The following is a 23,997-nucleotide window of genomic DNA, read 5'->3' on the forward strand; positions in this document are numbered from 1 at the left end:
TTGTCTTCATGAGCATGTAGAAAATATTCCTGCATTTTTTACCCCTTGTCAGCACGTAGTTGTTTTAAATTTATCTTTACAAGCGTAGATTACATTTGTGGGAAATATGCTAGCTGAGAAAGAGGCAGGCAGCAAGGGACATCTAGAAATAAGTGGAATCAGCCTGCAGAGCTTCATACTCTGGACTGCCTTCCTTCTGTGCCTTCAAATTAATACAGGTATTATCAGGCTACACCTATAATTTTTGTTTAGGAAAATAAGGGCAGCAATTTGGTAATCAGTCCTCTAATACCTTTGAGAAGAGAACATTTAACTGAAATACTCTTTTGTTCTGTTTGCACATCCCATAACACAGTGAGAACTACTCTGGGACTTTTTAGTGCTACTGGAACAAACATGTTGACACCCACATTGGGTTGTGTTTACAGCATGGTAACGGGAGTAACTTTGCTTTTTCATAGAATATGCTGAGTTGGAAAGGACCCACGAGGATCATAGAGTCCAAGCCTTAACCCTCCACAGGACCATCCCTGAGAGTCACATCATGTGCTGTTCAAATGCTTCTTTAATGCTGTCAGGCTTGGTGCTGTGACCACTTCCTTGGAGAGCCTCTTCCAGCACCCAACCACCCTCTGGGTGAAGAACCTTTTTCTAATATCCAACCTAAACCTCCCTTGATACAACTTCAGACCATTCCCTCAGATTCTGTCACTAGTCACCACAGATACAGCACTGGATCAGTGCCTGCCCCTCCTCTTCCCCTTACAAGGAAGTTGTAGACTGCAATGAATTCTCTCCTCAGTCTCCTCTTCTCGAGGCTCAACAGACCAAGTGATCTCAGCTGCTCCTCATATAGCTTCCCCTCAAGGCCCTTCACCATCTTTCTTGTCTTCCTTTGGACACTCTCTAGTAGCTTAATACCTTTCTTATATTGTGGTGCCCAAAACTGCACATGATATTCAAGGTAAGGTTAATGCTTTGTGTGATGTCCCCCCGGACATGGTTGGCCCTCCTGGCTGCCAGGGCACTGCTGACTCATATTCAACTTGCCATAGACCAGGACCTCCAGGTCCCTTTCCCCAGCACTGCTTTCTGGCACCTCATTCCCCAGTCTGTACGAACATCCAGGGTTGCCCCATCCCAGAATTTGGCACTTACCCTTGTTGAATTTCCTATGGTTGGTGATTGCCCAGTCCTCTAATTAGTCAAGCTTTCAAGTAATAGGTGGTAGCGTAACCCCCGGCAGTATTGTCAGTCCCCAGATGAGAGGACATATCATGATCTATCCAAGCACCAACACAAAAGCAAACTTCATATATTTATTCACCTATAATGATAAAATAGAATAAGAACCAGATTACGAATGAGTGAGCAGGACAGTTTGCCCAGTTTTAAGTTCCTCTAATGAGAGTATGTTGCTTGTTAACTTAATTACATTAACTGGATGGCTCCTCCTTGGTTTCACCTGCCTGGTTCTGGGTTTCTTTGGTTTCACCTGCCTGGTTCTGGGTTTCTTTTTTACGCTTTGGTTTCAGACGGAAGGCAGTTGTAACAACACAAACACCACAACACTTCTCAGTTCAGAGGGATGCTGTTTGTCCCTTCTTTTTTTTGGCTCATTTTTCTGTCTGCATTCTACCATGTCTCTGCGTGGGCTACTCCTGAGGCCCCAGTGGTGACTGCAGGGGAAGCAATGTGGGGCCCCAAGTGTGTAGTGGCCCCAAACCCCCTGTGGGAACACATGGGCCATTCCCACACCATGGGCAAGGGCGGGCGACATGCCATGGCAAGGAAAAGGCAGGCTCCAAGGGAAACACTTCCTAGTGTAAAACACTCGCGAAAAATTTGTCTGCAGGTCAGGAAAGCTAAGAATTAGGGTAAAAGGAAGATAAAGCATTTTTCAAAATTAAAAAAAAAAATGTTTGGAGTGCTGTACATAAATTTCTCAGCATTTTAAAATACTTTGAAATATCAGGAACTAAAAAAAGGTCAGTTGGCTCTTGCAGAGGCTGTCCTTGACTTGGAAGGGTAGGAGATGGAGCAAGGCAAAACCACAGTGCATCTGCTGGAGCAGAGAATGAGCTCTCGGGCACACTGGAAAAGGTTGCTATAGCCAACAGGTGTGGGGGAAAGATAAAATGTACAATTGCTGCACTGAGAAGAAAGTCATAAAGACAGGTTCTTTGGGTAGGTAAAGATCTGGGCAGCATAAAGCCCAAATCTGACAGTGGTGAACTCTCCCTCTCTTAGACAAGCTTCCTGAATACTAGCCTGCAGGCTTAATGCTCATAATATGCTTTTAAGGGTCTCAGTGGAATTATCACATATTTCTCTTACATATTTATATCAAGAAGAAATTAAACTTCTTCAGAAACCTCTTAAAAGGATTTCTTTTTTAATTACCAGTATGTTTTACCAATTTATATGTATGTGTGTGTTTGTGCATAAAAGACCCCAAGAAAACATATAAAATCAGCACTGTGATAATGTACAGCTACTTAGACTCAATTTGACTTGCAACTCTTGTTTCCCAGATTGCAGCACTTGTGATGCTCCCATACACATGTGAATTGGTGCGTGCCACATAGTGGTTAGAAATTTTATTCATGTTAAGGTCTGACCACACCAGTGAGTGAACTCCAGAGCCTCTCCTGAAGACATCCCCTGACTGATAATCAATCCAAATTCAATTACAAACAAATTATGACTCATTTTTGAGGACGCTTGATAAATACCGCAGCTTATATTTGGAGTTCAGGTGTGCATATAGCTGCTAAGGATATAAACCCAGGGGTTTACTATACTTTTTTAAAAAACCATAGAAAGGCCCAGATATTTTTAATAGTGTAAATGTTTTCATGTCTGAGGGAAAACCAGCATTTTTTTAATTAAACACAGATTAGATTATGAGCATTCCCTGACAAAAATAGATTCAAGGAAAACACAGATTGCTCTTAACACAGCCAAGAACATTTTCCTGCGTATCAGGAACTTGATTTCCAAGGACACAGTCAATCAGGTTGGAGAGTTTAGGGAATGTAGATCTTGTCCTCAATGGGAAAACAACGTGTTCTTTGAGACATGCCTTATGTGCTGAACCTACCCATGGAAATCTGAATGTCAGTCCACTGCTAAGAAAACAAAAGAATGAATTGTCTTTCTAGACATGAGGAAGAGCCTTAAGGTACTAAAGGTGTCCAGCAAGCCTGAGTGCCCTAAGCAGATATTATACCACTATTTGTGTATAAGATTTTAAAGACTAGAGAATTTACTATTGCAGGAAAGTGATAAAACTTAATTTTTTAAAAAATTAAAGAATTAACTCATATCAAGATTTATTAATTTAAAGTAATTGTTCTTATGTTTTTGCCTATAAAAGGCGCATCCCCAACAAAACTGTTTTTGTAAATATTCACCAACAGAGTGTCAGATTTGTGGTAAAAAGCAAGGGTTTCACATTTTGGTAACAACATTGCTCTTTGTAAAGGTCAAATTTAGAAAAAAATTATTTAGCAGAAGACTAAATCTGTGAACACCGAAATCCTCCAAATTTTAGCCTATTTCTATTAAGACTGAGCCATCATTACTAAATAAAAATGCCGAAATATTTGCACTCTGATATTTCGAAGAAGGAACAAGTCCATTTCATTGTGTTCACAGTAAGGTAATAAATAAACTTTATGCAATGTAGCCTTACTCTTTTACTGATAGGGAGGTATGCATTCTGTTCTGAATTGATGTCCTAATTATACTGACTTAGTAAATTTCACAGAACTATTTTCCAAGAAATGTCAAAATGTACCAGCATAGAGCAGTAGTTTGCTGTTGTGTATTATGCTGCTCATTAACTACACTGAATTTAAAAGCACAGCTGCCTAGTCACATTTACTAGGGTTTTTTTCTGCATTTAAATAACTTAACTTTGATCTGTACCATACATGTTTCATAACTATTTGCCCTTGTGCAATTGCTATGTTATTTTGTTCTATTACATGCCCTCTTTATCCATTTGGATCTCAATCCTGGACATCATCCAAGCAGAGGTAAATAGGATACTACAGATCTGATAAACATACCAAGATAAAATTCATCTCTGTCGTTTCAGGGTGGCCCAACATCGCAGGCTGGTTCGTCATTAGTCTTGATTTAAAAAACAGTTCTGTTTAGGGCTGAGAGCAAAGGTGCAGCAGGTCAGCTTGCTGGGGTGAGCTCGCCTGAAGTCCCTAGGGCTGCTTCACATTCAAATTTTTTCTGTCTGTTAGTGAAGTGTGGGGAGGGAAAAGGCTGAAGCCCTGCATTTTGTTCAATTTAGTATTTATGGTGATATTTGTAAAGTTTCAAATACAAGAGAATCCTGTCCATCAGGCTTACTTCAGGTGCATTGTCAGTTGTGGACTTTGAACACCTGCTAACATTTAGTGTTAATCTGAGCTCATCTCATGTTATTGATTTTGTATTTGCATTGAAAACTTTAAGTTTCAATCAGTGAATGTTGCATTAAGAATGACATATTGATATGTGTCCTGCCCTCATACGTCTATATTACTCACTCTCTACTGAATTTTGAAATTGTGCAGGGACTACATTCAGTCATAAAGGGTTGTTCCAGAACCATACAATATTTTTCTAAAACAATCACTCTGGATTGCTTAAAATCATATATTCCTGAGTTTTGCTTCTATGTTAGATCTACAAATTGTTCACTGATGAGCCTTTTCAAAAAGACTAAAACCTAATCTGAGGTTTTAGTCAGTGTTATCAGCCCCTCTGAGTGCACAGCATCATTAAAGAAAAGCAGTGGTGCACGCCTGTTGCCAATGAATCCTTAAGAGACTGGCAGATCATTCCACCTAAATATTTGGCTGCCCAGAGGATTTTCCTGATATTTCCTTTCTAAAGATATCTAAAAGGATTCTTCTTTCGCTAAAAGTTGGAAATGCCAAAGTAATGGAAGAAATCTTATAACACACGGTTCTCTCCTTTGACCTTATTCTTCAGTAAGACCGAAATATCTAAAAGGATCTCTAGGCTTCCCACACACATTTCCCGGCAGAGATACATTCCTGCCTGCCCGTCCTGCTGAGGGTTGCGACCACTGCTGCAGCCGCCTCCTCTCCTTCCAGCTCCCTGGATGCCGGGACCTCCTGCGGCCAGCGCCGCGTCCTCCTCGGCTAACTCGGCTTTGCCCTTGCAGCACTCGCCTCCCATGCAGGCAGCCTGGGAGCAGCTCCCTTCTTGCCTCTTTGGGCAGGGTAGACAGCAACAGCTTTTGGGCCAGCGGCGAAGCGCTGTTTATGCTAATATATATATATATATGTATCAATCATATATATGTTAGGCTTCTGTTAAATTTAGGAAACAAAAAAAGAAAAGGCCGAGAAGGCCGAGTTGGGTGTTGGTAATCTCTGGGCATCAGGTGCTGAGCAGATCAAACCAGCGATAGGCAGTTTTGCACAGTTTAATTCAAATTGTTATTCCTTCTTCCTGTTCGTACAGATCCCGTGAAATGCCGTCATGAAATAAACAAACAGTCCTTAAAGCCTCAATGTGACAGCAGAGCATTTGATCCGCATGCTTTATTTTATAGAGAAGTAGACAACGCTGTCAGCGGGCGCGGAGCAGGCACCGGCTCTGTGCGCGGGGGGGGCCACAGGGAAGTGACCGACCCTCAGCAGCGGGCCCGGCCTGGCCAGCGAAGCCGCTCCTGTCTTCGGCCCCGCCCGTGAAGGAGCTGGGAAGGAGCTCGGAAAGAGGCGGCTGAGGCCGCCCTCGCCCCATCGCCCCGGGGGACGGCCCGGCCGCGCCACCGCCCGCCCGGCCCCCGCGCTCTCCTCAGGTGCCCGGCCACGAATCCCCGTCGCCGGCTCCTTCTTCCCGCCCCTCGCCTGCCGCCGGGAGGGGCGGGACCGGCGCTGACTCCGCTTTCGCTCCAGCTCTGGCTGCTGTTCCCTCTGTTGCTCCCGCTGCAGCTCCCCGCCCGTCCTGTTCCCGCTCCGCTCTGCCGCCCCCGCCGCCATGAGCACGGACCCCGTCGTCTTCGTGTCCGCCGCCAGGACCGCCGTGGGTGAGAGGCAGCGCCGGGTGCCCCGCCGGGACCGGGCGGCAGATGCTTCCCTCAGGGCTGGGCGGATGTCCGCGTGCTGATCGCTCTCCCTCTGTGTCCTCTCTCCCAGGATCCTTCAACGGTGGGCTGTCGGCGCTCCCCGCGCACGAGCTGGGCGCCACCGTCATCAAGGAGGTGCTGCGGCGGGCCGGGCTGGCCCCCGAGGAGGTGTCGGAGGTGATCCTGGGGCAGGTCCTCACCGCAGGTACTCCCTTCTCCACGGCCGCATCTCTCCGTGATTGCCCCAGTGAAACAGCTCAGGTTTCATCTTCCAGGACGTTATCCCTTGCCATTAGAAACACGCGGTTCCTTATTAAAGCGCTTGAGCGGCAGCGTGGTCACTCCTCCGTGTGCTCTGGGTGACCGAACCCATTGCTGGGTTTTTGGAAAGGATGTGGTGCAGGATAGTTTGGGGTGTTTTTAAATCCCCGAAGCAGGTAACAGTGTGTGTGTGAATGTCAGTTTATTTTGTTTGTTACAGCATCCCTTCTCTCGCCTTGTTAATCTCTGCTCCTAAATTTAACATCCTAAGTAATGATAACTGAAATTTTAAGAGCCAGGCCTGCATTTGTGCTTATCTGCAAGATCGACCTGCAAGATCTGTAATGCCATTTGCTCGGAGACAAATATTTTGATTTAATGAAAATGCGGGTGATAGGGAATTGTTTCTTTTGAACAGGTTCCTGCTTGTTCCAGGGTCGTGTTTGATCAGCAGAGTCATAGGACAGGTTTGTGTTTTAAAGATGGAGAAAGAAAAGAATAGAAATAAATATGTTTGTCTTACTTAAAGCTGAACTAGATTCCTGTATATTTTTAGCATGCTGAATGATGTGCTCTCCTTAACCATTTCTTTGCGTATAAAGAGCCGACATTACTTTGGCCTAGGGAGATGCAGATGAAGACTCTTTTCTTTGAATATAGTGCTCCTATTATATCCATCGTGATTACAACAAAGACTGGAAACTTTCAGAAACTGTTCTTGTATAACTGTGCTTTTGGTTTCCACGTGAACTTTTAGGGAAAGTTGTCTGCTGGTGACGTATAGATGTCAAAAGAAAAACTCTTCAGCAAGTAGCAGTTTAAATGAGCTATCACCTTACAGATGTGCAGTGGGCTAGTGCTAATCTGAAGTGGGTGTTTCATCTGACCTGCCATCAAAAGCAGAGTGGCAAATATAAAACTAGCTGTATCAAATCCCTGATCTTACAGGCATTTATTGATCAACAGTGTAAATGAGAGAGGCTCCTGTTTACAGATTACTGCTGGGAACTTCTCTATCTACCAACTGAAAGTAGGAGCAAGCTCTAAATTTTGATGGAATTGGGGTACTGTTGTGAAAAGTGACAAGGCCAACATTCATTTTTTAAGAACAAAGATAAAATGCCGCCTGTTCCCACAGGTGCTGGCCAGAATCCTGTCCGGCAGGCGAGTGTTGCTGCAGGCATCCCGTACTCTGTGCCTGCCTGGAGCTGCCAGATGATCTGTGGGTCAGGCTTGAAAGCAGTATGTCTGGCTGCTCAGTCCATACTGATGGGAGAATCCAGCATCGTGGTTGCAGGAGGCATGGAAAGTATGAGCAAGGTAAAGCAAAGGATTGCACTCACATTGTTCTGGCTTACTGGGAGCAAACAGCATTAAGTTATGTTGAAACCCTGTGTTTGTAGGCGGACATTTGGGAGACAGATCGAAAGAGTAGCTGTGATTTCTCTGCTTGTGAATGAATTTATACATGCAACAATTGACTTCAGTTGTGTGCTTTAAAAAAAGAAAAAAAGAAAAAGGCCTCATATTGAAAAGGTGCCATGCAAACACATACCACACTTAAAATTCCATTTTCATTTCCATCTAGCCCTGTTATTCTGACTGATTTGCCTGTGACAACTGGCAATAGACAGGTTTTTTGTGTTGCAAGAAGCCCAAAGAAGGAATAACTGAAAATGTTATTGTTCATCAAGCAATTTGAGCTTGGAAAGGAAGCAAAGCAGTTTTATTTCAAGGTGTCCATCCCAAGGTTGTATTCAGGAATGGTCCTGGGCTGGTCCTGGTCCTGGGCCCAAGAAAGGGATGGCCTCTTCTGCTGGGGCTCAGCTGCCTGTGCTGAGACTGATGTTGGCACTCTAGAGCAGACTGGTAGGATGGGAGACCCATGGCTTTGTGGCCCCAGGGACGATTGATTCAGTCTGGAGAGGAAATGCTGCTCCATGATCTGTTGCTGGGGGAACGCACAGGCCAAACAACATGCCAGCTGGCAGGCTTTGGAGGGAGAGGCAGAGCAGATGGCTGGGAAGACTACTGGGATTTGGGGTAGCTACTAGCAAGGCAGGAGTCTGTCTCTTCAGTGGTCTGGCTGTATTGTGCACGAGAGATGTAAACCATCTGACTCCTTTTGAAATACCCTCTTGCAGGCTCCTCATGTCGTTCACATGCGAGCTGGGGTGAAAATGGGAGAGGCTTCCTTGCAAGACACTATAATCCTTGATGGCCTTACAGATGCTTTTTATCAATATCATATGGGTATAACAGGTAAGTAATGACAGTCCAGAAAAGGAAAGGCTTAACTGGGGAGGAAAAAAGAATTCACTGACAAGAAATTTCAGAAACCTGAAGTTACAAATAAGGTGTTACAAGCTGTCCTTAAGTTGTAGTCATGAAAAAGAAAGAAATCCGTTATACTGAAAGACATTGAAGCCATCTTCCATTTTGTTTGTAAAGCTACTGTTTTGGGGTTTTTTTCTGCCTGGGCTAATCTCTCTACATCTCCTCCACATCTGAGAAATTTAATTTCGGAAAAAAAAAAAAACAAAACAAAATGATCCCTGTATGTAACTGGAACACTTAGCAGCACAGATTTACAGGTAGGGGGAATTACGTAGTGTCCTGTGGGTACACATAGTTCTACAACTTCAGGTTATTGCACCCTGGATGGAAAGTCAGCCAACTGCTTTTTCAGACCCTGTTTAGGAAACAGAGTAACTTCAGAACTGTTCCCTCTTCTGAAGCAGCTGTAGAAAGAACTGATCTTAATAGTCCAGAGAAGAAATAAACTAGAAAAGCTTGTTTGCATTTGTATTTATTTTGATATAACATCTGGGAGATCCCACACAGAAATTTTCACCCTCAAGAGAAAATATGAGCATCATGAACAAACAAAATGAGGAAGTCAGAATGGAAACTGTTCAACAAGCTCAGCTGCTTGCTAGAGCAAACATTAATGACTACATTTGTGCTTACAATTTTACAACTTAAAATTTTTGCATTTCCTGATGGCAGTTTGCACTTTGTCCCTATTTCAGCTGAAAATGTGGCCAAACAGTGGCAAGTCAGCAGAGAGGAACAAGACCGACTTGCTGTACAGTCACAAAACAGGGCAGAGGCAGCACAGAAAGCTGGCTATTTTACAAAAGAAATTGTTTCTGTTCTTGTACCTTCTAAAAAAGGTAGGTGTGAATGGATAATGAGAGGTGATTTTAAAGAAAAATTTGTTTTCTACTATGTCTCCTATAAGCAATTGATTTCCCACTTACACAGCCTTTTTGTAAGTATGTAGCCTGTTTTCAGCTTTCAGTGGATAATTTTTAAATAAGAAGAGAAGCAATACAAATCATCATCAAGGGTCACTCTTTTTATATGGATCAGAATCATGGGTCATCTACCGCCACCACCTGCGACTCCTAGAACGCTTCCATCAACGCTGTCTCTCTACAATCCTGAACATTCACTGGTCAGATTATGTGACCAATACATCTGTTCTAGAACAGGCAGCAGTCACAAGTATTGAGGCCATGTTGCTGAGAACACAGCTGCGTTGGGGAGGACACGTCTCAAGGATGAAGGACCACCGCCTCCCTAAGATCTTGCTTTATGGGGAACTTGCCACCGGCTGCCGCAAGAGAGGAGCCCCGAAGAGGAGATACAAGGACTTCCTTGAAACAACATCTCAGCCCTGGCCAGATTGATCAACATAACTGGTCTACTCTGGCCTCCAATCGGGAGGTCTGGAGACACACTATCTTCAATGCTGCTCCTTCCTTTGAGAACGCACACAGGATCACCCTTGAGGAGAAAAGACAACACAGAAAGAATTGTGTCTTGCAGAATGTACCACCTAAGGAGTCCTTCTGCTGTGCCTTTTGCAACCGGACATGTCTATCTCGTATTGGCCTTTTTAGCCACCAGTGTACCTGTAACAAATGTGGGTAGAGCCCTTCCCAAATCTTCATTCGCAAAGCCCAGCCATGACTTCTACCTAGACAAATCACTGACTTAGCATAGGTTGGGATATGGTACCAAAATCAGTATTTTTCATTTTTTTTAAGGCTCCTGCTGCACCAAACTTAAAAATAGTCTTGTTGATCTGGCAGACATTGCCCACCTAGTACACTATGACAGTAATTAACTTGGTGAAGTTACTTATATTAGGTGTGCTTCTATTTAGGGATATAAACAGGCCCATTATGGTGCTGGAGCCAGAGATCTGTTTCTAGAGTAGGGGAATTCCCCAGCACCTTGTGAGGTAGATGTAAAAACTGAATTTTCCAGAAAGTTGTTCAACATTTGCATTGACTAGATCCTGCAGGAAGAGTCATGGCTTTAGGCCAGTTATAAACCAATGAAGGGCTTTCGTGACACCAGTTTAGATAATAATGTTTAATGACACTTGGCTGCTCTTTGTAAAAAGATTACTACAAGTGTCATTTGAAATATAGCCTTCTGCCAGAAGAGAAGCTGTTGGGTTAGGAACAGTGAGAACAAGATTGACTTCTATACAACTAGCCAGTATTTCAGTTGTTAGGGTTTGTCTTGCGGAAACATGAGCTGTCTGCCCTGCTAGAAGGAGCTGGAGGGTTACAGCAATTTGTTAAACTGGACTGAGTTGGACTGTGACATAAGAATGGCTTGTTGGTTAAAAGGAATATGGTGTGTATTCCCACTCAGCTTGTTATTTGTGCTGGCTTTCTGTTTGAGATGTGTGATTAGACCGTGTTTGAGATGTGTGAGGGCATAACGCTCTGTTTTGCAGGTGCTATAGAAGTTAAAACAGATGAACACCCTCGACATGGGAGCAACTTGGAAACAATGGCAAAGTTAAAGCCCTGTTTCCTGACAGATGGAACTGGGACAGTAACAGCAGCTAATGCTTCAGGTTGGTCCATGTGGCTAAAATGAAATGGAAAAGAACAATAGCTGCCTGTGGCTCAAGGCAGGGTCTCTATGAGGGGTTTGGCTGCCTTTTGGGTACTGCTGAATGTATTTTGCAGGAAATGGCAATGTGTTTGACAACATAGGTAGAACTCAATTTTGGGTGTGCTGGAGGATTTCTTTACAGATGAGTTGTCTCTTGTTTGCTTGTTTGCTATGAAACAATACACGATTTTGAAGATTAACATCAGTATTTGATAGACTGGAATGAATAGAAACTACATCCTTTCTTTTTAAAAGCAGCTGTCTAAGGGTTTCTGATACTGCAGGTCTGGACAATGGAAAGCTGAATGATTCATGTTTGAATATGTTACTTGTGTGAGACTGCCACAGGCAGCTTTGGAACTTCTTCCCTTGTCCTCTTCAGTCTACCTAAGAAATCTGATGTACTTTTTCAGATTGTCAGTTATTCCACCTGCTGCTTTCCAAATAGAATCACAAACGTGTCACATTTCCAGCAGTAATTAAAAGTTCCCTTTTAAGTGTTTGTGGCAGAGATCAGACTTGGCTGATCTGAACAGTACTGACCTAAATCAATAAAATATTTGTGATTTTTGTTTTGTCTAAATTGTGAACTTATGCAAGCAGGAAAAACTAGTAGAGTAAAAGCCCAACAAATACATACAAGTTATTTGTCATTCCACAGGTCTAAATGATGGAGCTGCAGCTGTACTTCTAATGAAGAAATCAGAAGCTGCTAGGAGAGGTCTTATGCCTTTGGCTCGGATTGTATCTTGGGCTCAGACAGGCATAGATCCATCTATAATGGGAGTAGGGCCCATTTCAGCAATAAGGAAAGCTGTAAGTAATAATCTGTCTATTATGTTAAAACTCTTGTTTGTAATTGCTTTTCATTTTCCAGCCATGCCTTGTTTTTTCTATGTTCTGAGGAAAATTTAGTAGAAAAAAATAAACTATGTGAAAACAAGACTCAAAATAGTGGAGAGTATGTAAGATGAAGATTTCTAGTGCCACCAGCCTAGTGCCTACTTGTTGGAAAAAACCCCAAATGTATAGGTGTCCGAATGGAGTTTAGAGCATAAGCTAGTCAGGTTTGTGGAAGGGCACCTAGACAGCCTTGGAGGCTAAAGGTCAAATTTCAGGGTTGTGTGTACTAACCTAGTGATGATTCAGTCCTGCCATGGTATGGTTCTGATAATGTGTCTGGCCGGGTTAATTTTCAGATCATTGCCTGATTGTGTTTGCGACAGCACAACACTGAGAAGGGCCAGTGAGTGCATCTGCAATGGGATGGTGCCCTTTGTGTTTCAGTTTGTCCTGCGAAAAGGTTGGAGCATACAAACCGGATTCCTTTCGGGTCAAACAGAACAATGTGCACTCCAAAACCACAACTAATGTGCTCGGACCATTACTGCACCCACTGATGTGCTCAGGGTTCAGTCCACAGGACAAGGTTCTCAAATAGAACACCCCAGTGAGCAGCCCTGATGGTACCACGCTGCTTGCTTAATAAAGACATAGCCCATGGCAAGCCCAGCTGATTATTTGTTAAAACTGTGCTATGAAATTGAGCATGAAAAGAACTCTTGTACAACTAAGAATAGATTTGCTTCAGTATTCCTTCTTGGTTTTTTTAATATTGCGTAAAGGCCTTATTTTGTTCGCCTCTGAAATGTCCTGGCAACATGGAAGGCTAACTTGAACTCACCCAAGCTCTGTGGCTTTTGACAAGAAATTCAGAACTGTAATGCCGAAGCTTTTTCTTACCAGATCTCAAACTGTTCTTTTAAATCAAAAATGCTGTAAATGCATATACAATACAGTTTTAGTTTAAACTGTAGTACAGACAAGTTGTATTTAACAGTACCTATAATTGCGTAGGTACTCTGAAAAAGGGCACACTGCTTCTTAATGTAAACTTTGTAATGTGTGTTATCAAATACTTCACATCCTTCATATATTTTCTGTTCACCTCTTCAGATTTTTACCGTAGCACTAAACAGGGAGAGAATGACTAGGTTATACATTTTAGTTTTATGACATACTGTATTTTAACCCTCTGCCAGAAGGAGAACAGTTTCCATACTGTCCTTTGTAGAAAGAGGCCCTGCTCCTTGCCTGTAGCCCTGGAGGTGCACCCATCTGGCCAGCCTAGGTTGTAAAACATCATTGCTGCAGATGATTCTGCTGAGAAAGTACTGCTGTTAGAAACAAAGTGGAAGTAAAAATGTACACACTTGAAACATGTCCAAGCCTGTACCAGAGTAGGCAATTGCATCACAAGTTTCTCAAGTGAAAACATGAGCCAAACCATCGTCCAAAATAGTTGCCTGTTAGGAGCTTCCTTCAAATGGAAACTTATGACTTAAAGGCAGGACTGTACAAATTACACGACACTAATGATCGACATCTCACTATTTCCTGTATAGAAGTCTTTACTCAGTAAGGAATCTATAATAATAGTCTGACTATGTCCTGAAAAACTTGCTTTTATTCTGTTAAAGCCTACTTTTCAGTCTAGTACTTGTTCTAGTAAGGGCACCATGAACAGTTTGATTCCCCATAATTGCCCCACCACCACTATGTGTGTAAAATTAGTGAGGATTTTTATGAGCGGCCAGCACGTTACAGCACATTGTATCCACTGCTGCTGACACTGAAATTTTGTCTGTCTTCAAGAATTCTATTGTCAGCCCTGGCTATAAAAAAATTGTTTTGCTTTAACTTTTTAGAAGTGGTAGCTTTAAATTACCCAATTTAAATCTTATTAAAAATCTTCCTCTGATGCTAAAAAAACCTTAAAGATAATAAGCTCCTACTTGTGCTGTTTTTTTTCAGATTGACAAAGCCAGCTGGACTCTAGAACAAGTTGACCTGTTTGAAATTAATGAAGCCTTTGCATCGCTATCTGTTGCAATAGCAAAAGAATTGAAAGTAAATCCAGAAAAGGTAATGAATATATTTGTAAGCTGGAATTACTTTGCCTCCTGTAATTCAGACTTGTTCCATTCTGTGCATCTGCACTGTATTGGCGAGCATGGCCCTCTTGCAATCATTTTGCTGTAAGCAAATAGGACAGGAGGCCCAGTAGGCATTTCTTTTCACTGCTGTGCCATTAGCTAGCTTTGCTAGCAGGCACAGTTTCCCAGCTGAAGAGATTACAACTTTTGTTGCAGTGGATTTTTATGCAAATCTAGGCAACTGCTTGAGCATACTTGTAATTAATTCACAATTTGAACATGCTGAAAGTGGTTTGTGCCACGGTATTATTCCAGTGATAGCAAAAAGCCATCCCTGAATTCACCTCAGTTATCTTCAGAGGGCAACAACAGGGTCCTTTCAGAAGAAATACCGATTAACAGCTGTTTCACCCCTGTTCACTTTCTCCCTGAAGTGGTGTTTGTTGTTTCAGGGTCGCATGTAATCAAAGGGCTAGATCCAGATAAGTCATTCCTGTTGAAAGTCAGCTAAGCTAGTTAAATGTTCTTGATTTACCATCTATATTGGGTTTTCTTTTTTTCTTTCCTCCCCAAGATTAATATCCAAGGGGGAGCTATTGCTCTTGGCCACCCTCTTGGTGCCTCTGGGTGTCGCATCCTTGTAACTCTTCTACACGCACTGGAACGAACTGGTGGAAAACGTGGTGTTGCTGCTCTGTGTATCGGAGGAGGAATGGGAATTGCCATGTGCATTGAGCGATGAACACAAGTGAATGAACGAACAGCTAATGTTAACTAGCTTTGAAACATTTTACTAATAAACTTCTACTAATGGAGCTCACAGTTGTCTGTTTTGCCTAAAATTAAATAAGCTTACACTCAATCACTGCCTTGTCAGAGGCTGGTTGTTAACACATACTAGAACTTAAGTTCTCAGTGCAAGGACCAACCTTGCTTTCAAAAATTAAGTTTGTTCACAAGAAAATAGCAGCAACATTCAACCACCTGTTTTATTAACATTTTAGTTACAAGAGTGAGAAGTGTAAGTGAAACAAACATAAATAAAGCCTAAGTTATTCTTCAAGTGCTCCAGACTGAACTGCATCCTCATAGCACCCTCTCTCTTCTTTTGTCTCAGGGTGCAGTTTAATAAGATCATCAATTCGAAGAATAGTAATTGCAGCTTCTGTTGCAAACTTTAGGCTCTTAGTTTTGACCATGGTGGGTTCAAAGACACCAGCTTGCTTGTTATCACGAGGTTTTCCATTGATCAAGTCAAGACCAATCCTGCAAAGAAGAAATGTTGTCAGATGGAGAGGTAGAAAAAGCAGAAAATACAGTATGCTGTGTAACTACTACTATATCACAGTGACACAGACCACAGGACTGAAGGGCAAAGGCAGAAATTCAGTGATAACATAGACCCTTTTTTTACCACACAAATCATGGTTCAGCAAACTGGGAGAACAATTTTCCTTTAAAGTCACCAACCCACATCACTTTACTTGCCTTCTAACAGACAGATACTTGCCATTTTAGATTCTTGCGCTCTGGGTTAACTTGAGCCTCATTGTGGAATGCTCTCAACTTTGCAACAAGATCTGTCGCATCCTGAGCGGCATTGACTGCCAGTGTATTTGGAATTACTAAGAGGGATCTTGCAAATTCTGCTATTGCAAGTTGTTCACGTGACCCCTAGAAAGAGGAAAAAAGTTTTTAAACCAATTGGCTGCCACAAGAGAGGAAAAAACACAGCCATTATCAAGAACATCAATAATAGGTAGGGGTTTTCACATGCAAAACGTGTTTGGGTCAAAGAACCATATAGTCCAATTATCAGAGAAAGAATAATTTGTATCCTCCATTTTAAAGAAGCATCTTACGTGACCCACAGAAATGACTTCTAACAGATGAAAACAAATGCTTGAAAATACATTGTCCCAGTCTAACACACACACACTGTTGCTGCTCTGTCCAAGGCTTACCATGCTGGTTGCATAATTTTCAAGATATATTGAAAGTGCTGCCTCTACAGCACCACCACCTGGGACAACAGACTTGGATTCCAAAACCCTTTTGACAACACAGAGAGCATCGTGTATAGATCGCTCCATTTCATCACACATGAAGTCATTAGCTCCTCGTAAGATAATTGATGCTGAAGTACGAGCCTTTGTGCTAGGAGAAAAAAGGAACCAGAAGTCAGCTGTGTTGAACAGAAGATAAAACTCTTCTTGCTAAAAATATTTCTTCTAAAGCCAAGTTCAGTTGAGCCCCATTCTTTTAACATTTAAATTCTTAACATTGTTGCGCACCCTTGCAGGATATGTACACTGTAACTTAGAAAGTCAATATTTTGATTTCTAATATGCAAGAACCTAGTTTGAGTTTTAGTCTTTTAAAGAAAGTCACCTGTCAAAGTATGATGACAAGATATTTTCCCATCAAACAGGGGAAAGTGTACTTAGATATTAAGAAAGATCTCTTTTGCACACCCATCAAATAAGCTAATGACTGCCAACATCACTGTATAGGCAGGGATCATGTAGCTGCCCCACAAGTGCCACAGTCAGAGCATTTCATTCACACACAAATGAGACTACAGAAAGTTAAACACTTGAGAAGGATACTGAAGCAGTGGAAAAGTTACTATCCGAGGAATGCTCTTGTTAAATGAACTAACAAGCAGTGTTACTTAAATGAACTAACAAGGTACCAGACAACAATGAAACCAGCACAACTAAATACTGTCTTCCACTACAAATGGAAAAACTTAGCTTGCACCTCTTTATTCATATGAAATTACTCAGATGGTACCTTTTGCTCTTTACTGTCTGTAAAGGAAATCCAGTTTAGAAACATTTGTTTATAAACAAAAACTTAACTAAAATCTGTCTACCAACCTGATAGTCTTGTACATTGAAACTGCTGATCAGCCCCAGCAAAAGAGATTTAAAAACTGATACTTTCACCTCTAATTTGCACTGGAGTTGTATACTCTTTCCCATGCACGTAACTACTCAGACCACTGAGATAGCATGGAAGTAAATAAGTGAGATTTTATCTCAAGCTTAGAAAATATACACAAAACTGAGCATTTTAAAAAGGATCCTTACTTCTTGATTAAAATCAGCTCATCATCACAGATTCTTTCTTGAATCACCTCTTCTGCCTGTCCGAGCATTAATGCCTCAAAACTCTCCTCACCTTCAAGGTTTGCAAGGGTTGAACATATGGTTGCTTTAAGAAACAAAAAAAGTGAAGTTAGCATTCAATTCCAGCACGTTATCCCCTGCCAACTTAGCAGAACAGACATATGGAAAGAAAAACATAAACTAAACTGAAAACAGAAATAAAAGCTGCGTAAGTAGGTTTTTCTTAAACTAAACAGCACTTCTAATTCTCAGGCAGCAATTTAATATTCCACAGTTTATAACTGATACTGCTCCTTTTGCTCAGCTTTTACAGCACTTACTTTTCCACAGCTAGGACAAGCTCCCATGGTTTACCCACAATGAAAATGTTTTCTTCCAAATTTTAGAACTGACAGATAAAATCCATATAGGACCAGAATTTCTTTAAGCACATATTTAGTGATTTAGGAGTTCTTCATTTGTCTTGAACTATCTAAACAACATACTTAACTGTCTAAACAGAGGCTTATGAATGCATGCATAATAGAAAACTTCTAAATAAATAGAGATTCTAGCTCCCATTTCCACAAGAGGCCAGTAGTCTTCACAGTGCAAGGCAGTTATTTTCTTCCCCCACTGCAAATCTTCAGCAATCAACCCTTACAGTAGTCATTGACTGTGACAGAAATCACTTAAAAGCAACAGTAAAGTTAAAAACAAGTGGCTCAGCTTTACTTATCCTGACCTTGCATGTTAAGAAGCCGTATTTTTTAAGTTAGTAACTAATATGACAACAACAGCTTTTACTTTAAAGAATACATTAAAAAAAAATGTTATTTTTATATACACATACCTCCAGATGCTTTAGCAATCCGCTTAAGGTCCTTTTTTACAACTCTTCGTACTGCCATAGCCCCAGCATCAACAAAGTATTTCAGACACATATCATCAATACCTCCAGTGGTGAGAATAACATTGGCACCAGTGGCCAAAATCTTCTGGATCCTTTCTTTGGTAATATCTGACTCTCTACAAAGATAAAGTTATAAAAATGTATTTAAAAATCTACCATCCTCCTGTCAACCCATTTCCTGGAACCTTAATGCAGAGCTCTGCAAGAATGGACCACTGCACAAACACACCTGGATTTCTCAAAAACTGACTTAAAACTAGTTCTGCCTCCAGAAGTGAAAACTTCTACTATTAGCATTTCGTACTGTTGGGAAATGTAAACATTCAAAATATTTTTACCTCTTGCACTCAGACAAAATTACATCGAGCCACCTCAACCGGAGACCAAATCAAGCCTGTGAAACCCCACTGTCTCAGTTACTCAAGCTTCCACACACCTCTGCCTTATCTGGTCCAGCTTCTCAGGGTCTGAGATAACAACCTGAACACCAAGCTTCATTTTTGCTTTCTGCAGGCTGAAGTCAAGGCATGCAATCTTTGCATTAACTATTCTCTTAGTCATACCTGGCAAGGAAAAACAAGACAGAAAAAGGGTTTTTGTCCAATCAAGTTAACAGAACATCAAGTCAGCATTAGAGATTAAAACTAGATTTTCACATTTCATATTTCTACTGTTTGCTTCTCTACCTCCAGTTCTGCCACAGTGCAGAAAAATGCTTATAAGGATGCTCCTGTAACCTGTTACTGTTTTACATACCCTGTCCCCAAAACGTGAATGACCACGAAACTCTGACCTATGGTCTTGCATCCTCTAAGTTACCTCACTGCGGTTCTGCGAAATGTAACAGTTCCCCACACCTGGCACTGGCTCTTCACAAGGGAGATGTTAAAGTTCCATCAAATCACAGTGTTACCGTGCTGACACTGAGCTAGGGAAACTACAGCAGTGTACCAACACTTAGTGGATCACTGCTACCTGTCAGACTCTAGTTTAAAAACCACTGCTGAAGTGCAGCATTTTGTGTTCTTGGTTAATTGTTCTGGAACTGATTTGCGACTAACGCACTCAGTAAGAACAGCCACACAGAAAGACTAAGAGGACTGAGTTCACACAAAACATTTATGAAACAGAGCATGTTCTTACCCTGTGAGCCCACGACGCAGTTCAGAGCGTAACCGTTCACAAGAATGCTTTCTTTTTGGCTGCGGCCGTGGGCCTTCAAAACATTAACCGAGTTGATTGGATACCGAGCCTGACCCTTCTGGTCTGTGTATTTAACTGCTAGGGCAGCATCCACCACCATATTAGCAAAGAAATCACCATCACTAAAATGCTGTTAAGGTTAAGACTGAAGAAGAAAACTAGTATCATGCTTAAGAAAAAAAACCAAAACAAACACGTAACTAACAGTGCCCAAATTAAGTTTCCAAAAAAGGACTTCAGAAAGGCAAAGTGCTAGCTCTCTTTTCTATTGCCTTAAAGGAACAAGTAATTATAAAAACTGAAAGACTGGTAAGAAAACTGTGACAGGCCACTGTTACGTCTGCATTTTATGCACTTTTCTTTCTTTAAGAAAAAATCTATCCTATGTTCAGTCCTCACAAAAGCTAAAAATGCTAGGTTTTCTGTGACTATGGAATGAAATGCAAGTTTCTTTCTTCTAGATTCACTGCCAGGTACTTCTGTAACACATTCTTCCATTCACACAACTCTTTATCCAGTCTCGCTAACAAGCAATGCAAATGTTAGGAAACAATGTGCTGTTAAAGCTATTACCAGTGCCAATCCAGATTTAAATAAATTGGAAGAGTTTGAACATGTTTTCCCATGCCAGGTAATATTATCTGTGAAACATTTTTGACACTCCTTTTATAAAAACAACACCTTAAATATTACACCCTGTTCATATAAACTGCTGCAAAGGAAACTAGACTAGCTCCTCAAGCTCTCCAATCAACTCCTCTCACTTAACTCACTTGATCAAGTTAAAGGATACACTCCTATAATTTTTGAGGACATTGATGTTTTAGCAGCATTAATTAGGCACTCCCTGCCCAATTCATCTGTGTTAATAACAAGATTTTCATTGATGTAGCGTACAGCTTCCCTGTAGAATAAAAACAAATACTGGTAAAGAATTATCCCAACAAAAAGACAAAAAACTTACATACATATTTTCAGTCCTTTTAAATATCACCTCAAAGAACAAAGAGATGAAATCAATTCATCTCCTAGGACAGTAATGAGACTGCAGAAACAAAAGTAAAAAAACCCCAAACCAAAACCAACAAAAAACCCAACACCCTCCCAAACAAAGCACCATATCCACTTGGCACCAAGAAGTCTGTATTAATACAGTCACAAATACACAAATTTAACTGTATTAGTTTCTTACTTGCAAGCAAGTCGGTATCCACCAATAATGGAGGTAGGATGAATTTTCTGTTTCACCAGCTCATCTGCATTTTTGAGAAGTTCTGCAGCAATAATTACCTGTTTGAAATACAAACATTAAATATATTCCATATAAGCAAAATAACTACCTGTTGCAACCTAGAACTATGAATAGTTTCCGACATCAGGTGAAAGCCACCTGATTCTACCCCCCACCAAGCTGTCTAAAGTCTCAGGCAAGTTTTCAACACTCAGCATCCTTGTTAGTCCTAACACTTTAATTTCTCGTGGTTGTTAAAAATTAAAAGCTTTAATTCAGTATCTATCATCAACTTCCAAGAAAGAAAAAAATAAATAATGGAACTGAGGGAAGCAAATTCCCTTCCAGAGTACCAGCTGCATATGGAAACTAGCACCTCTAGAAAAACGCAAAGTCTGTTTTTTTTATTCTGCAACCAACTTTAAAAAACTGCTTACAGTCAACCCCAAGGTTCTTAATTCTATGTTATTAATCAACACTGCATCGACATTCGTAACAGGTAAATGAAAAGCTGCACTGTGATAATAATAAAACATTAACTCTTGATGTATCTGTCTGTAAAACTTTCTACGTACCACTGAGGTGGTCCCATCACCAACTTCTTTGTCCTGCAGGTCTGCCAGCTCACAAAGAACTTTTGCAGCAGGATGTTCCACTTCTAGTAGTTTCAGAATGGTTGCACCATCATTAGTAATGGTCACATCCTAATTTTCAGAAATAAAGTGTGACATTAATTTCTATTACATTTTTACTGTTGTGTTTCATACAAACGAAGCTAATTATTCTTTGCAAATATCCATAAAATATTTATACCAAAAATTTCCTGCTTCTTTTTAACTACAAGTCCCACTCTAACAACAGAAATGCTACCAATGCAGAATCTGCACTTTTTTATCAGAAAAGCCTTTATGTTACAGAATCTCATCACATAATTTGCACGTACCTTATCAGTAGTTGTGCAATGACTACCCTCTAATACACAATTTGATTACAACAGCCTGTAAAATGACACACTTTCTTGAGTTGCTTGAAATATTTTAAAATACAAAATATTGCCTTAAAATCATTATGGGATTATTTAAATTGGGGTTTTTTGGTTACTCCTCCTGATGTGGAGACCAGAGCCTGACTTAAATGGTGATACTCACTTCTTGGAATCTTACAATATATTCAAAGTGGTGACAAGAACTTACATACAGAAAAGAGACAACTGCACCACGTAAACTACCACAACAGATGAAACTAAAACGATGTAGCACACATTACCTGACAGTCAATTTTACCACAGTTCTCTTATCCCCCCCCTCAGAACCACGGAAAAAAACCGCACGTGCACATTAGGCCTACGAATCACACTATGTGGAAGCACTTTTACACAGCAATACAAGTCCTCCAGACATTTCTTAAAGGAAGTTTACTTACCCCTATATCATCCACCAGCATCTTATCCAGACCAACTGGACCAAGAGAACTCTTCACAATATTGGCAATAGCAGATGCAGCAGTAACTGAATAAATGAAATCAAAAAAGAAATTATAAAGTTTTATCTTTCAACTTCAGGGCGAGTCTCAGGTTTCCAAGAACCCATTATTCAGAAACCAGAAATAAAGTGAACTAATTTAGGAGTAGGTTTCAGCCTATCTAACCTGAAGCTTTATCTTACTTTGCTAGCCTTGCTGCTACTAAAAAATACACAACCTCTGCCAAACCCTACTCTTCCCTCCACGCTGGTTTAGCTAACTAACCTGGCAAAACTGACTGACAGAAAAAGAATCCTTTTTCTGCTGGCTGGGTAAAATGGAGGACAGGACTGAGGTCAGAGGAGCAGAGTACTGCTGCTTTTGACTGCAGCAAGTCATGCTATGAGACTTCATTCTCATTTATTCCTTAGTTCTACCCAGAGATCCATGGTATCACTATATATCAATGAGTAAAACATCTTTTTGCTCCGTGATTGAAACAAAAGACTTTGCAACTAAGTCACCGCAGCAAAAAGGTGACCTTTAAGTCAAAGTAACATAAAGCAAAGATACAGGTTCATTCAAAGGCTGTTCTGCCAACTTCATATAGGAAAAAGATACAATCAACCTTTTCCTTCAGACCGTGGCAAGTTTTTCTCTATCCCACAAGCATAGCCACTTAATCTAGAAAATGAAAAAGTGGTAGTATAATGGGAATATTTACAACTCAGAGACCTTCCCTTCGAACAGTACACTGTTGCTTTTGCTTTAGAGGAGTAATGGCAGCGTTCTAGAAGAAATAACATTGTGCTAAAGGTGCCATTATCAAGTGCAATCTCAGTCGCGAACTAAGGTAGTTCTCATACTAAGTGTTCTGCCTAAAACGTCACCAGAGCTGCAGGGCTCTTAGGATCATCAGGGAGCAGGTCTTCACCTTTTTCCTTTATCTTTTATCTACTCAGAATCTGAGATCGGTCTCGGAATTTGCAGCATTCCCCCACGACTTTGGGTACAATCCTGAGCGATGCGGAATGTGTTTGAGAACCACAATTAAAGACACTCATCCCGAGGATGCTGTCTACTTCCAGAAGCAGATTATTCCCCCGGGCTGGTTAGCAGGTCCCTTCCCCCGCCCGGCTCTTCGGCCAGCCCGCAGGCTTTGCTGGCTTTCGCCCTGCGCAGTCGGGACAGAACCGAGTGACCTCCGCCCAGCAGCCGCTCTGCCCCCGGTGTGCGCCGCTACCAAGGGGAGGAGGTCGCGGGACGCAGGATTCCCCCCGCCACTCGGACGCCTGCGAGAGGCGCGGGATTGTGCGTATCCCCTGTCTGCCCGTAGGGAAGAAGCAGTGCCTCCCCCCGCCTTCTTTCCCTCCCCGCAGGCGGCAGCAGTCCGGGGCGCAGGGAATCTGGCGGTAGGGCGCGGCCGCTCCCGGGCGAGCACATGGCGGCGGTGACCATGGCCGCGCCATACTCACTCCCTCATGCCCCTCCCTTGCCCTCCCCCCCCCACCGGTCCCAGCCGGGGCGCGCCGCCGTTACCGTTCTGCGTGCGGACCGTATCGCCGCTGGTGCGCTCGCCGAACACGGCCAAGGGCCCCTCCATTGCCGACATGTTCCCGCCCGGCCGCGGCGCTACAGGCAAGACAGGGCGCCGAGTGGCACGATCACCGGAGCGGCGCGAGGCACGCTGGGAACGCGCCTCCCGCTCCCCCCCCGAGAGAGCGGTGGGAAAGGGGCCGGCCCCGCGCGCGCGCGGGGGAGCGGGGACACCTCGAGCCTGACCAATCCTGGGGCGCGGCACCGCCTAGCCTCGAGCCGCGATTGGCGGACGCGCCTGAACAAAGCCGGCGCGC

At 42.2% G+C, this 23,997-nt stretch overlaps 2 protein-coding genes and 1 non-coding gene across 4 annotated transcripts; 1 reads left to right on the forward strand and 2 right to left on the reverse strand.

Annotated features, from left to right (window-relative positions):
* The first annotated feature begins 5,902 nt into the window (after positions 1–5,902).
* ACAT2 (acetyl-CoA acetyltransferase 2) lies at positions 5,903–15,038 on the forward strand. The gene is made up of 9 exons (XM_027631286.1): positions 5,903–6,064; positions 6,174–6,308; positions 7,503–7,684; positions 8,509–8,626; positions 9,397–9,540; positions 11,124–11,246; positions 11,949–12,103; positions 14,102–14,212; positions 14,798–15,038. Exons 1-9 carry the CDS (start codon positions 6,016–6,018, stop codon positions 14,963–14,965), a joined length of 1,185 nt encoding a protein of 394 aa, XP_027487087.1. The 5' UTR covers positions 5,903–6,015; the 3' UTR covers positions 14,966–15,038.
* A 149-nt stretch (positions 15,039–15,187) lies between these two features.
* Positions 15,188–23,865, reverse strand: TCP1 (t-complex 1). Of its 2 annotated transcripts, none has more exons than XM_027631273.1 (12): positions 22,653–22,671; positions 22,106–22,191; positions 21,259–21,387; positions 20,645–20,742; positions 20,246–20,356; positions 19,393–19,574; positions 18,686–18,812; positions 18,190–18,365; positions 17,319–17,442; positions 16,188–16,380; positions 15,734–15,897; positions 15,188–15,489 (listed from the first exon to the last, which is right to left on the reverse strand). In XM_027631273.1, exons 2-12 carry the CDS (start codon positions 22,124–22,126, stop codon positions 15,276–15,278), a joined length of 1,539 nt encoding a protein of 512 aa, XP_027487074.1. In that variant the 5' UTR covers positions 22,127–22,191; positions 22,653–22,671; the 3' UTR covers positions 15,188–15,275. The 2 variants fall into 2 exon arrangements, with proteins under 2 accessions (XP_027487074.1, XP_027487070.1); XM_027631269.1 differs by lacking the exon at positions 22,653–22,671 and adding an exon at positions 23,684–23,865 and having other exon boundaries at positions 15,193–15,489.
* On the reverse strand, positions 22,727–22,862 carry LOC113943046. Its single transcript, XR_003526176.1, has one exon. It is a non-coding gene; the product is annotated as a small nucleolar RNA SNORA29 (small nucleolar RNA).
* Positions 23,866–23,997: the final 132 nt, after the last annotated feature.

The sequence above is a fragment of the Corapipo altera genome, unplaced genomic scaffold, assembly GCF_003945725.1.
Source record: "Corapipo altera isolate COAL_440 unplaced genomic scaffold, ASM394572v1 2b, whole genome shotgun sequence".
NCBI lineage: Eukaryota > Metazoa > Chordata > Aves > Passeriformes > Pipridae > Corapipo > Corapipo altera.